General features: G+C 44.4%; 1 protein-coding gene across 3 annotated transcripts in view; it reads right to left on the bottom strand.

Annotated features, from left to right (window-relative positions):
• Positions 1-230: 230 nt before the first annotated feature.
• Positions 231-12,550, bottom strand: part of EVA1A (eva-1 homolog A, regulator of programmed cell death) — a 181,820-nt gene continuing 169,500 nt past the window's right edge. For all 3 annotated transcript variants that reach the window (XM_026044908.1, XM_026044910.1, XM_026044909.1), the window contains 2 exons: positions 8,442-8,615; positions 231-1,113 (listed from right to left, as the gene is read on the bottom strand). In XM_026044908.1, the coding sequence (XP_025900693.1) occupies positions 743-1,113; positions 8,442-8,615 (545 nt within the window). In that variant the 3' untranslated portion in view covers positions 231-742. The remainder of the gene's footprint in view (positions 1,114-8,441; positions 8,616-12,550) is intronic.

Raw genomic sequence — 12,550 nt, forward strand, 5'->3', positions numbered from 1 at the left:
GAGAGAGAGATTTTATCCCTGAGGTGTCAGTAAAAAAAAATGTTCCCATTGAAAAGGAAGATGAAAAGACAGCCATAAATAACTGTATACACTATGGCAAACATCCAAGCACCGAGATGATTTCACGATGGAAGAATCCCCTCTCCCGCTTCCSTCCCTCCCCAGCCTAGTTCTTAACAAGTCCTCCATTTTTTAACAAGTCATATTTGCTGTTGGGTTTTAATTAGGTTAATCTCATGGCTTCTGAAGTCACAAGACAGTTGGTCAGGATGCATTTCCCCTCCCTTGCCAACTCRTTTTCCAGACCTGAAGTTTTGCTCACAATTACCCCAAAATCCTCAGGAAAGGGAAACCAAAAAATCCCAAATCAGAATCAAAACCTGGATGACTTCTCTCCCCATCCACGAGAGGAGCAATCGTACCGCAGCACGCCAGACTCAAAGCCCCATGTGGGAGGACGTAAAAGCCATCTTCCTGCCTACCACCAAGAAACGAAGTTGACGACCAGCTCTGCTGCAACCAGAGAGTCTCCATGAAGAGGAGCATCAGGGGAGGAGCGTTGATAGCAATGTCAGGGAAAAGGAGAGGGGGATGCTTTATTGCTGTCCATCCGYGCTGCACCACGCAGCGCTCCTGAAGGGAAAAGGGAATACTCCCACGCAATACTCCTCTCYTCCGTCCTCTCTGTATCGCGTGTGGAGGACCCAGGGCGCAGAACTGGACGGTTGGGGGTCCCCATCGCTTAGTAGTAGCGGTTGAGGCTCCTGGTGCCGGGGATGTCCGGCTGGCCGTTCATCCAGATCTCCCGGATGATGCGCTCGCGCTCCTCCAGCCGCTGCGCTCGCTCCAGCTCCTCGGCCGACGTGAAGACGTTCATGTTCAAAGTCCTCTCGAACCTGCGGTGCCTGCGGGCCGACAGGTCCGACGTGGTGTCCGAGTCGTCGTCGCTGTCGCTGCTGTCGCTGTCGCTCTCCCGCTCCCGCGGGGGCTTCTTGGCGGGCGAGCGCTTGCAGTCCGTTCGGCAGGACACCCTGAGCACCAGGGCGAGCAGCGTCAGCACGAGTCCAATGCACACGCCAGACACGAAATACAGAGCAGCGCGCTCCGGGTTCTCTGGAAGGGGAAAGAAAAACGGTTATCAAAGACAAAAATCCTTCAAAGCACATGCAGGTTCCCCGTGCAAGTACCTGCAATGCCCTCTGGAGAGTTTCTAATAGTTTCTTTTGCTTCCAAGCCTTCCATTGCTCTCCCTGGGGGAATCAGGAAGGGGAATTTAGAGAGTGGATTTGCTGCCAAGTCCTCTACCCTCACGCAGAATATGGACTAGCAGCAGTTATGTCTTAGGGTTGTCTAGAATGGAAAGGTGCAGCCCACAGAATTAAATGCTGATTTCAGTGGTGGTGCGAGCAGGACTGAGATGAGGATGCTGTACACTCAGCAACAGCTAAGTGCACCTTTCTGCCACATCCATTATCATCGTATGAGGAGTGAGGATGATTACAAAGCTTTATGCATTCCCTGAGCTGTCACCAAGCGAAACAGCAAGCCTTGCAGCATGGAAAATTGCATATTATTTATTCATAGGTTTGATTTGCTTATCTAAGGCAAGTGTGCTGGCTTTCTGCCCAGACCACCAAAATGTATATCTCCGCTACGCAAGCATAGCTGGAGTCAGTACACTAACAGGATGGATCCTGCAAAACAACATTTCAGAGGTGATATAACAAGACTCCAAAGGATCCACAATTCCTTTTAAACTAGGTCATCTTGTTTATTTACTATTCTTCTTTTTTGGTTCATTGGACTTCTCAGAAGCGTAATTATGATAAACAATTTCCCTGGGCTGAAACATCTCAGAACATTCCATGGTTATAGTTAAAACGAAAGGGAGAACATGAATCAAGCAGAAGTGCCAAGGCTCTCCGTACTCCACTGTGTCTGGTGGAAGTCCTAAAAGGAAATCAAGGTTGGGGCTGGTTCCTCAGATGTGTCCAGCACCCTTGAGCTCAGTGATGGTCGCATAAGAGTCCCCACCAACTGAGAACAAGCTGAGAAAGATCCATGTGACTAAACAACTCCACTCTTACTTTCTCTGCTCTGTTTTTAGAACTTGCTTCCTCTGGCTGGTATCCTTAAAGGGAAGTTTGCAGAAGATGAACTGGGAACTATCTGAGTATATTCAAAACTCAACGGGATATGACATTAAKCAACCTACCTTTAAAGTTGGCTCTAAAATTGAAGTCAGTCCTGTTCTGATTGAGAGTGGGACCAGGTGACCTCAGAGGTCCCTTCAAGCAYAATTTATTCTACAATTCTGTGGTCATAAACAAAACACTGATCTGTGTGCACGGTTCAAGGCTCCATGGGGGTCACTGCCTGGAGATGCTTGTGGCAGAATTACAGGCACTTCCTTTTTGCTCTGCACATTCTCTCTATCCAAAGGGATCTGAAAGGTGACTGACAGGCCAAAGGCAAGGGAGATGCTGAGCTAGTCTCGAATCTGGTTAAGGAAACATGATACTATAACTTAAGTTCAGAGTAAGATCAGAGGGCACAAGGCAAAAAAAACCCAAAAGCCTAAAGAGGGACTACAACAAAGAGGGAGGAGAGAACTGCAGCTGATATGTTCAACAGGTCCCTAAAAAAAAAGAGAAGAGAAATGAAGCAGTATCTGGAAAGGGAAGTGAGGCTACGGTGAAGGGCTTTAAGCAACAATATTTTGACAAGAAAGAGCCAGCAAATAGCCAGAGGTACAGGAGAAGAGAAGGAATGAGGATGGTTGTGATGSATGTGCCAAGAGCTCTTGCAAAAGTCTGGATGAGTGAAATCCAGGATCTAGTGAAATGAAGGGCAATGCTTCATGCAAGACATTGAACTTTAATGGAAGATGCAGCCTGGCCTGTGCCTTAACAAAGACACTGTATTTGGTCCTATTCAAACAGTAGTGATCTCAATTCCAGAGATACAGAAACTCCAGGAAAACTGGAAGCATCCCTGATACTGTTTCTACCCCTAGGTACAATATAAACCAGGGCACTAATTGCAGAGCTTTCTTTACATTTTGGTACAAGAAAGGCTGCAAGGACACCCAAAATGGGAAGAACAAATGAACAGGACTAGTCTATTTGCCAGTGAAGGCACTCGGTGCAGGGTGTCTCCTCTCTGCCTGACTGAGATGCCAGGCACTTTCCTGCGCACCACATTCCTGCACACACATGGGCTTGATTTGCTTGCGTTAGTTCCACTCCTCACTCTTTTAAAATAACTCATAAAAAAAAAAAAAAGAATCTTTTATTTTCTTAAAAAAGAAACTGGAGTCTGAGACACAGGCACATGTGGTTTCTCTTCCCCCCATTTTTGCCCATGTCTCCCTTTTCTCCTGTCCTCCACATTCCCTTTTTCCCTGCCACTGTATGCTGCTCCTAAGCAAGCTGCAGCTCAATTGCTAGTTAAGCAAGCATTTTTCATACCCAGCTTGTGCCTGTATCCATAGTCCTTTGCTCAGTGAAATGGTTGTAATTGAATCTTTGGGCTCTACTGGCATTTATGAGCTCCTACAGCTACTCCGTCAACATCTGAGACACTGCCTGGACTTCTTCTCTGAGCTGTAACCCTACGTTCAACTGCACTCTTGGCATTTATCATACATACAATCTACTTGCAAAGCAACATCTCTCTGCACAGCCAAAAGAGCAACTTAAGCTAAAAATCAGTGGCTCTGTTTTTTCTCACTTGAAGTAATCAAGTCAGCAATAACCTGGATTTGGGATTTTGACACCTGATTAGTGGTTTGAGAGACTCTCCCACCACATCTCCTACTTGTAAAGACCCAAAGAGAGGCCTTCTTTTTAGAAAACAATGCTCAGCATCTTCCAAAAACTTGATGGGGTTTCAGACACTGAAGCGCCTCAAAACACTTGTTTCATTGGGAAATACTCTTTAAAGGGGTATGTGTATCAGTTGAAGGAGTTAACATAATTTTGATATGCATGCATGTGTGCACACTATTGCACCATTTAACATAAAGATTTTTTAGTACAGCTTATTTTCTTCCCCCACTGCTGTGGATGACAACTCTGAGCTATGTTATCCCCCTAAACTCTGAGCTATGTTATCCCCCCTAAACTAGCAGAATCAAGCTGCTGTCTATCCCTTTAGCAGAGGTTACATTTCCCTTTCTTGGTATTTCTCTTTCTGGACCAAGATCACTAATGAAAATGTCACTGATTCAAGTCTGCATTTAATCCATGCACACAAAAGATATATGCTTTTTACAACCTTTTATACAAAGGCCACCACTTTCTAGGCATTCAAACTGCCCAAAAATTAGAAACACATTTTATTTTGTTTTTCCAACCAAACCAGCAGCAATTATGGTGCCTGTTTCCTGAGGGCTAACAATCTGCTGGGAGCATCAGCCCAGACCGCCATTAATTCCCCAGGAAATGCCCCAGGCCAGGGTTGTTATTACTATTATAATAAATTGTTTCAATAAATAAAAACCAATCTAAGCATTAATGAGGCTAGCTTCCTGTGATGGCTTCATACATTCAGAAACCTCAGTGGGGAGGGGAATTTCAGAGGGCCTCAGTAAAATACTCAGCATTAAGCACGGCCAGACAAACAGTAGGAACAATCTTTTCTAGGGAATTTACACTTAGCCCCAGAGGCTGCTGAAATCCCCTGGSAGAATAGAGGAAACTCTCCAGGAGCCCCTTATTAATAAGGCTCAGACCAAGCAGTCTGAAAACTGGAATGAGGTCCCCCTGGGTTGTGCTTTGGAGACCCCTTGCTAATAGCTTGGCAGCTTAGCTTTGATTTTGGGAGAACAGAGATTCATGGAGATTTTCTTCCTACTCTTTTAGCATGCATGCAATAACAAAACTGGAGTAAGTCCCTCTGTCCAAAGGAAGGCATTAGAAATGCTCTGCTTAGACTTAGCTGCTTAGTACTGATACAAACACAAGGCACAGTTTTGTTTTTGCTGGTACATTGTGACTGTTGATCGAGATCAGCAAAGTTTTCCCAAACCATTAGATGGGCTTTGGAGCAGGTCCTTAGCTAAAAAACAGATCTGAAGTTTACAAGCAAAGATTGCAAATAGTTAAAAACTTAATTCTATAAGGACAATAACTTTCAAATTCAGGGCATCCTGAGTCCCTTGCAGGACAGAGCCCTACCTCAGACTTCTCTGTTTCATCCCCTCACCTGATAAATTCATTCCCCACTGACCTTTTTTTAATTATTATTTCTCATTCTTTTTATTATTTCTGAATAAATATTGTTTTCAAGGTTCTGGAAGCTGTGAAAAGACCAACAACTAACTGGTTTTGATACTCCTAACTATAACATCAGCTGCTAACAAATTTGCTGGTGAAAATCTACACTTTTACAAAGAGGCTTTGCTTCCTGTTGGGCTGTGATTTTTCATTCCTTGGTTGTCAACAGAAACATTCCCAACTTTTATATGGGGATTTCAGCCAAAAAGATGATGGAAACAAGCACAGAGTCTCTCTCTAATTCAGCTACTTCTCCACTCTGTGCTGCAAGCCCCTCCGTGTGCCAGCAGTGCAAGGGGTAAATGCCTGCATGCTCTTCACCTTCTGCTGCCCACCCAAACCTCTTGAACAGTAAATGCTTACAAGAATGAAAGAGATTATTGATTTCTGGGTGTTCTCCATAGACTAAGAGACATCCCACAGGCTGGGGCAGAAAAAGGAGGAGAGTGGTCATCATTTCAAGGGCGTTCTTGACCCATGAAATTCCAAGCCCCTGTAACTTCCTTTTCCTGGAGTGGGTCTGAGGGCATYCACGCTATCCGCTGTCCACATAGAAAAATACATCTTTATATATTGCCTTTGCCTGCTTACAATTTTCTCTTGAAAACTGCTGTTTTGAGCCAACTCCTCCGCACAGGGAAATCCTGAATACAGTGGTTTCAGTATCCAGCTTTTACTACAGGGACTTTTTGGTGCCATGAGACAAGAGGAGCCCTTGCACTGATGTTTCCCTTTGGCACAGAGGCTGTGGCCAGGAGCAGTGGGAAGATGTGTGAACTGGCCCTCCCAGGTCGTCCTAAGCCCTGACTCTCTTGAGTCACCAGAACAGCTTCACTGTGGACATGAGCAGCTGCTGTGGCTTAAGCTGCCTTCAGGGCCCCAAATTCAGACAAGCRCAAAAATTTCCGAGTGYTTGGTTGCTCAAAATCTGTAGGAGGATGGGCGAGAGCTTTGCAGTGCTCTAGTTTTCTGCAGATGATATTTGTGCCCTGTGACACAGCTTGTCTTTGAACACATCATCTGAACCCACTTCACATTCACATATAACAGAATAAACCATGCCAAATCCATCCTCTCCATTAAAAGCTGAAGGCTAAATTACACATAGCAGATAAAGATGTTTTAGGGCATCTGTTCTTTCAATCCCTGAGGCAGCCATTTTTTTTTTTTTTTTGTAATAAGAATCAAATGTAACATATATGTCATTGAACGTAAAATTCATCTAAAAGTCATGGTCAAGTCCACTGGAAAATATTAACAACAACCTTCTGAACTAATCACTGGATATTAAGGTTGTGATATCTGAGTTTTACCTATTTGACATCCAGAAGATCTCAACACACCACTGGGAGACCACACTGTGAAAGGACAAGCAAATCCCACACCAACAGGACAGTTAAAGCTGTCATTATTTATTATTTGTGTTGCAGTAAAATATAGAGTCTCCTGCCAAGACTGACACCTTGTAAAGGGGATGAATTGAGGCCTTTGTGCCCTACCAAACAAGAAAAGGGTCAAAGAGTGCTGCTGTGGTAGACAGAAGCAAAGTCCGTGGGGCACAGTCAGCAGCCCTGAATATCGGCCCCAACTGCTCCTACAACTTTCTCCTGCAAGTTTCTGTTACCTATTACTGTTATGGGGAAAATAATGTTAACAGCATTTTATTTCATAGTAAGTTACAGGTAAGAGAGGGGAAAATATGACAGAAGATTGATTCAAAGTTTGTTTTTCCAGAAGCCCTCACATCAAAAATGTATGCTATTCAGCCATCATTTGTGAAGAGCATTATTGCTGCCATTAAAGCTATCTGCTTCTGGAAGGTGACATGAAAAAACAGGTCCTCAGGCCATCATTAGACATGTGTGGGAACCTTGGGTTCACCATTATAGCATTTTTTTTTTTTTAGAAAGAACCTCCTCTAAACATTTTGGAATGTTCTTTCTAACTACTAACCACTGCCAAAATGCAGTGAGTGGTTTCAAATCTAAATGCTTGTCTGTAGTACCATGGCAGTGATCTGATCAAGTGCATGTGCCTGACATCAAAAATTAATCGTATTTAATGAACAAGCAAACCAAATGACACTGCAGCTCACAAGTACAGGAGTTTTASTTATATTGACCCCAATGCAACAGAATCTCCTAATTTAATTAGCATGGTGCTAGCAGACTTACCACAGTGCACAGAATTATTTGGAGCAGGTAGTGGAAGAGAACAAGATTAATATTACTAGAAAGGTGCATGCAAATATTTCATTAAACAAATGAAGAACAGCTTTCATTTCCACAAAAAAGTGACTACAAACAGCATGTCTTGCCTTTGGAGAGTAGTTACTGAGAAAGTAGAACCCTCCTTCTCAGTTAAGCAGCAGAGATTAGCCTAAATATGTTGAATTAGTACAGCTGCTGCTACTCAGCCTGCATTCCTCTTTCCTTAGGGTAGGCTCTTCCAGCTCTATAGGCAATCCATACTGGTGACAAGGTCCCTAAATCAGTTGCAGGATGGGAAGTCATGGCACTGCATCATCTGTCTCTGCTGGGCTTTTTGCTACCAGTGACATTGACCCCAAGCACTGAGTAAGGGCCATAATCTGTATGTCATAAGCAACTTTTTAAAGCAAATTTGAATAGAAGACAGCTCTTCTGCTACTTCTGCTACTTGAAAGACACACGTGGGTGAAAGATAAACTGTGATCCCAGGAAATCTTACTCCAAAATAGATTTAAATATACAATTAAGCAGACTCTCCAGTTACTTYATCTTCACACTTCTACTGAAGATAAGCCAAGTTCTCTTAAAGACAGTAATGCTGCTCATTTTCCAAATTACAGGACAACAAGCTTGCCTCCTTAATGAGCCAGCCTTTGATCTCCAGGAAAAAGGAGCACTAGGAATAATACCACATGTAAGATTACCCTCTATTTAACTTTATACAAGAACAAGTACAAGGAAAAGCAGCGCACAGTAAACCCTGCTATATACTACTGACTAGAGCTGCTCCRCTCAGGTCTTTCAAGGGAGAGGCTGCTGAGAGACAAATGAAAAAAATATAAACAGTTCCCGGGGGCGCAAATGTAGCCCTAGGTGAGGCTGAAGTGTGGACCCAACGGAGGGTCTACAGAGCTTGTGAGAGCCCAGAGAGCCTGCAAGCCACCAGACCTACCTGTGATGAAGGAGTAGGCGGCGAGGATGTTGCTGAGCAGTGCCATCTCCGTGCTGACGCCCACAGGCTCCATGCTGCCGTTGAACGCTGGCGCTTGTGTCTCATCCACGGGAAGCCGGGACGGGGTGATCTCCTGAGGGTAGAAGGTGGCCGATCTCCCTTTCTTCTTCTCTGCTTTGGAGCAGAGAGAGGATGAGGAATGAGGCACGTGCCCTAGTCCTGTCCTGCCCTATCAACATCTGCTCAGCAAAAAGCCACCCGGATTCCCCCTCTTTGGCAACTAAATTTTCTCAATTTGAGCTGAACACATGCAGTGTTTGTATCCAGACAGCATCTTTTCTCCCCCCCGTCTCCTGCTCTTTCATGTCACCACTTAGACACACCCACCTACGTTACAGCAAATATATAATCAGGTTTCTTTTATGTAAATCAAAGGAGCTTTTATCAACGGTGAGTTCAGCAAAGCTTGTAATAACTCGGCACAGCAGCTCGGAAAGCACAGGCGGAATCAGCAACCCCGTGCCGGCGTCTCACCACTTCTGCAGCGATCCATGCACACCTGGCAAACAGAGCTGCTTTCTCTCCAGCCTTCACAGGGAAGGGTGGATCAGGGTTTATGGCTTCCTTCAGAAGCCTGCTCGCATTGTGTTTCACCCAGACACCATTTCCCCTTCGGAGAGGTGAGCACGAGTTAATGATTTGATTTTATTTGTCRAAGACTGGAGCTAAGAAGGCAGCTAATTCCAGGAGGCTCAAAGAGACCCTTTCAGACCTTATCAGCTCGCTGCTGAGTACTCCCTGCACCTTGATCTGCTGGCAGACACCCTCACTACCCACAAAAAACTAATTGTTTTAAACACAAACACAAAAAGTCGGGGCCCAGGATCCAGATCCATCATCCATGTAATTGTTTCACTGCAGCTATTACATATTTTCCAGCTTCCTTCCCTGGGATCTGGTTCTGGACAAAAAGCAAGCAAAGCACCGGAAAAATCACAGAATTGCACCTGGTTCCTACTTATCTGCAAGTATTAAATTCAGGAAGCTGTCAGGTCTGTCTCACATGAGAGACAGAGGCACCTTGGGGACGTCTGTGCTCTCTGGCCGCCCGACCTGCCTGCTCTCCCCGCACGCCTGGCACAGCCAGCAGTCACGTCCAGCTTCACGCCAGGCATGCCAGGAAGCRGCTCAGGGCAGGGAAACAGTAACAGGCATTTAGGGGTGTCAAAGAGAACAGGTAAAACTGGATGGAGAGGGCTGAAGGTGCGCGCAGCGGTGCCGGCAGCGGGGATGGATGTCCAGGTGCTATGCGAGACATTAGCCCCAGGCAGCGCGGGCGCTGTCCTACGRCTGCCACCAAAGAGCCCCGTGGCCTTGGGAAAGCCACACATTACAAACCACCCAAGTGTTTATAACCGGCCCCTAGGGAAAGCTTTCTGGTGGGGATGCCTCGGTGGCAGATCCAAAAGGGAGAAACATGCACAGAATCTGAGAGGTTTAGGAGCACGGAGATCGCTGAAAGTCAGTTTTACAAGGAGAGGCGCTGGGGCATGGGAGGACAAAGGCACATTCCTCAGGAAATCAATAGCAAGGCTTTGGAAAAGCTTTTGATTCATATGCAGGCGCTAGGGACATAGCATGCCCTCTAATCTGCTCCTTATCTACTGCCCAATAAATCCATGTCATTACAAGCGCCTTGATTTTTCTCTACCACTATTCCTGGAGAGAAATCCATGCAAGCAAGAGATGCTTGGCATTTCTAAAAAGCAGGACACTGCCATCAATGTAAACCTTTTGCCTTTGCTAGAACAGTTGTAAATTTTCTGTGATTTAATTTCCTCTCTTCTGAAATGGCAATGGCAGTGCAATCAGATAAAAACTTCAATCGAGAACAAAAAAGTTGTGATTTATCCCGCCACTTATTCTCACCATTAAGGACTGAACACTTGCACAGGACAGTTTGATAAAAACAAAGTGATTTCCTTAACTTAGGGAACATCTACACTGAACCTAAAAATTCTGGTACAATCTGAACCATGTGACTAATTATGCTGCTCCCTTCTGTGTGATGACATCGAGATATAGTCCAAACTCCTTTGCAAAGTTATTTTAGGGCTGCCATTGGTTTGTCCCAGATCCACTTTCCTATCTCTATGTATGCATTTTGGAGAAAGGAGATTGATAGACACATTCTGGAAGACAGACATAGGCAGGGACAGCATCAGSGGGGGTCCAGGCTGCAGGTGGTTTCAGGGTTTGCTTAGTTGACCACTGGTAGAAATGAAGGCTAGGGGCTCACTGTGTACTGACAGTCCTGCAAATGACAGTCCTAAAGTGCTATAATGAGCCTCTAACCAGCTCAGAGCTGGCTGTTACACCCACGGGGCACAGTATGGGACCATCAGGAGGCACTAGCCTGAGTCCTTAGGCTGTAGTGTGACATCTAAATGCACGTGCTGGATCGGCCAGGAAGACTCAGAGGGAGGCCACTTCTGCTGGGATTTGGCCATCCAGTGCAAACCAGGCTGTGCAATAATGGTGTTTTTCAGCAGAGAGAGCAAGGCATAACTTCTCTTATGCACAATGTAAGAAGATGTCTCTTTTTTTTCTTTTTCTTTCTTTTTCTTTCTTTTTCTTTTTTTTCGCCTCTGACTCCTCCAAAGGCCAGATGTGATCAAACAAGCTTCTAAATGAATACTCCCCTGCATACACCATAATCCAGCAAAGAGCACCACAAAACCACAGAACTGGTTTTGTAATCTGTAGGATTGTACAAGCACAGACAGGGAAGGCAGAAAATGACAGGAGCTACGCAGGAGGGAAAAAAACAAACAAACATAAAATCACAGGGAGCATGTGTGGCTATGCCATATAGTTCCCTGGTTTGCCATTTATTCCACAACCATACAAAAAGACATCTCTTTTTCCCCTTGCTAGCTCTGAAGACATTATAGTTGCTCAATCAGCTCATGTACTATTGATTTTCCTTATTGGTGGTAGGCTGGAGGTGGTATTTTTTTACCACCTCCACCCTTTCTGTGTGACTTTTCACCAAAGCTGAGCAAAATGGTTTCACTTAAAAGTACATTTTTCTATTTATGTAGTAGTAGCTTAAAAGAAAGTATTATGCAACAGACAGACTCTAGCAGGTAATTAAAAAAATAAAAAGAAGTAAAAAGGGCAAGGGAGGTTTCAGAAATGTCCAAATATTTCCTTCTGCTATTTTCGAACATTTTTTTAGCTTTTAATTTCAAAATGACATCTTTGTTTGAAAATTGGTGCATATTTTAAAAATGAATGGATAAACAATGTGAAAACTAAACAGAAGGTGTCATTTGTAGAAGTGAAATGTTTAGACAAATCGTAATGAAAATGAGTCCAGTAGCTTTATCTTGCTTAAAGGAATCACTAGGATCACAAAATTTATTTCAGGTTTACCCATATTTCTTTTTCCTCACAATTTTTCAGTGAAGCCTTCAAGAGGACAATTCTGTTACTGCTCTCAATTATTTGTGGATTGATTATTCAGGCTGTAGGTTAACTTTGCCAAGAGTGTAGACAGAGTCTTAGTAGCTCTGCTCATCCCTCCCCATTAGTCGAATTTCTGAGAACATAGGACAGAAATTTGAGGATTAATATCATATACTCTTTTCTTGTGTGTTGGGAAAGCGGTGCAAAAACACCCAGCCTGCCCAATACATGCTTACCTGTGCTTTTCATTATCATACACCACCTTCCTCCTACTCACCGATCCCTAGAGAGCCAAGATTCATCTCCATCCATTCTCCAGTCATTCCCTTGACTTTGCATTTTATGGAAATAGCAACACATTTCAAAGCTCAGTTGGAAATTTCTCTGTCCCCTATGATACTGATCTGCTCTCTCTGCCCCCGTTTTTGTTTGCCACTGAATTAGATGGGCCTGAAAAATACTTCTGTGATGAGTTTTGACACGCATGGCTGTGACTGCTATCTCACAAAGCCTAGCCCAAGTCTCACCATTCGCTTTAGTCAATTGGTGGTCATGCCTTGAAACCTCTGCTTCTGACTGCAAAATGGATGGGGTTTGGGAACAACGCAAAAACACAATAAGGATGCCAGTAAGGGAAG

Source organism: Nothoprocta perdicaria, unplaced genomic scaffold, assembly GCF_003342845.1.
Source record: "Nothoprocta perdicaria isolate Ctin4 unplaced genomic scaffold, notPer1 scaffold_39, whole genome shotgun sequence".
Taxonomy (NCBI): Eukaryota; Metazoa; Chordata; class Aves; order Tinamiformes; family Tinamidae; genus Nothoprocta; species Nothoprocta perdicaria.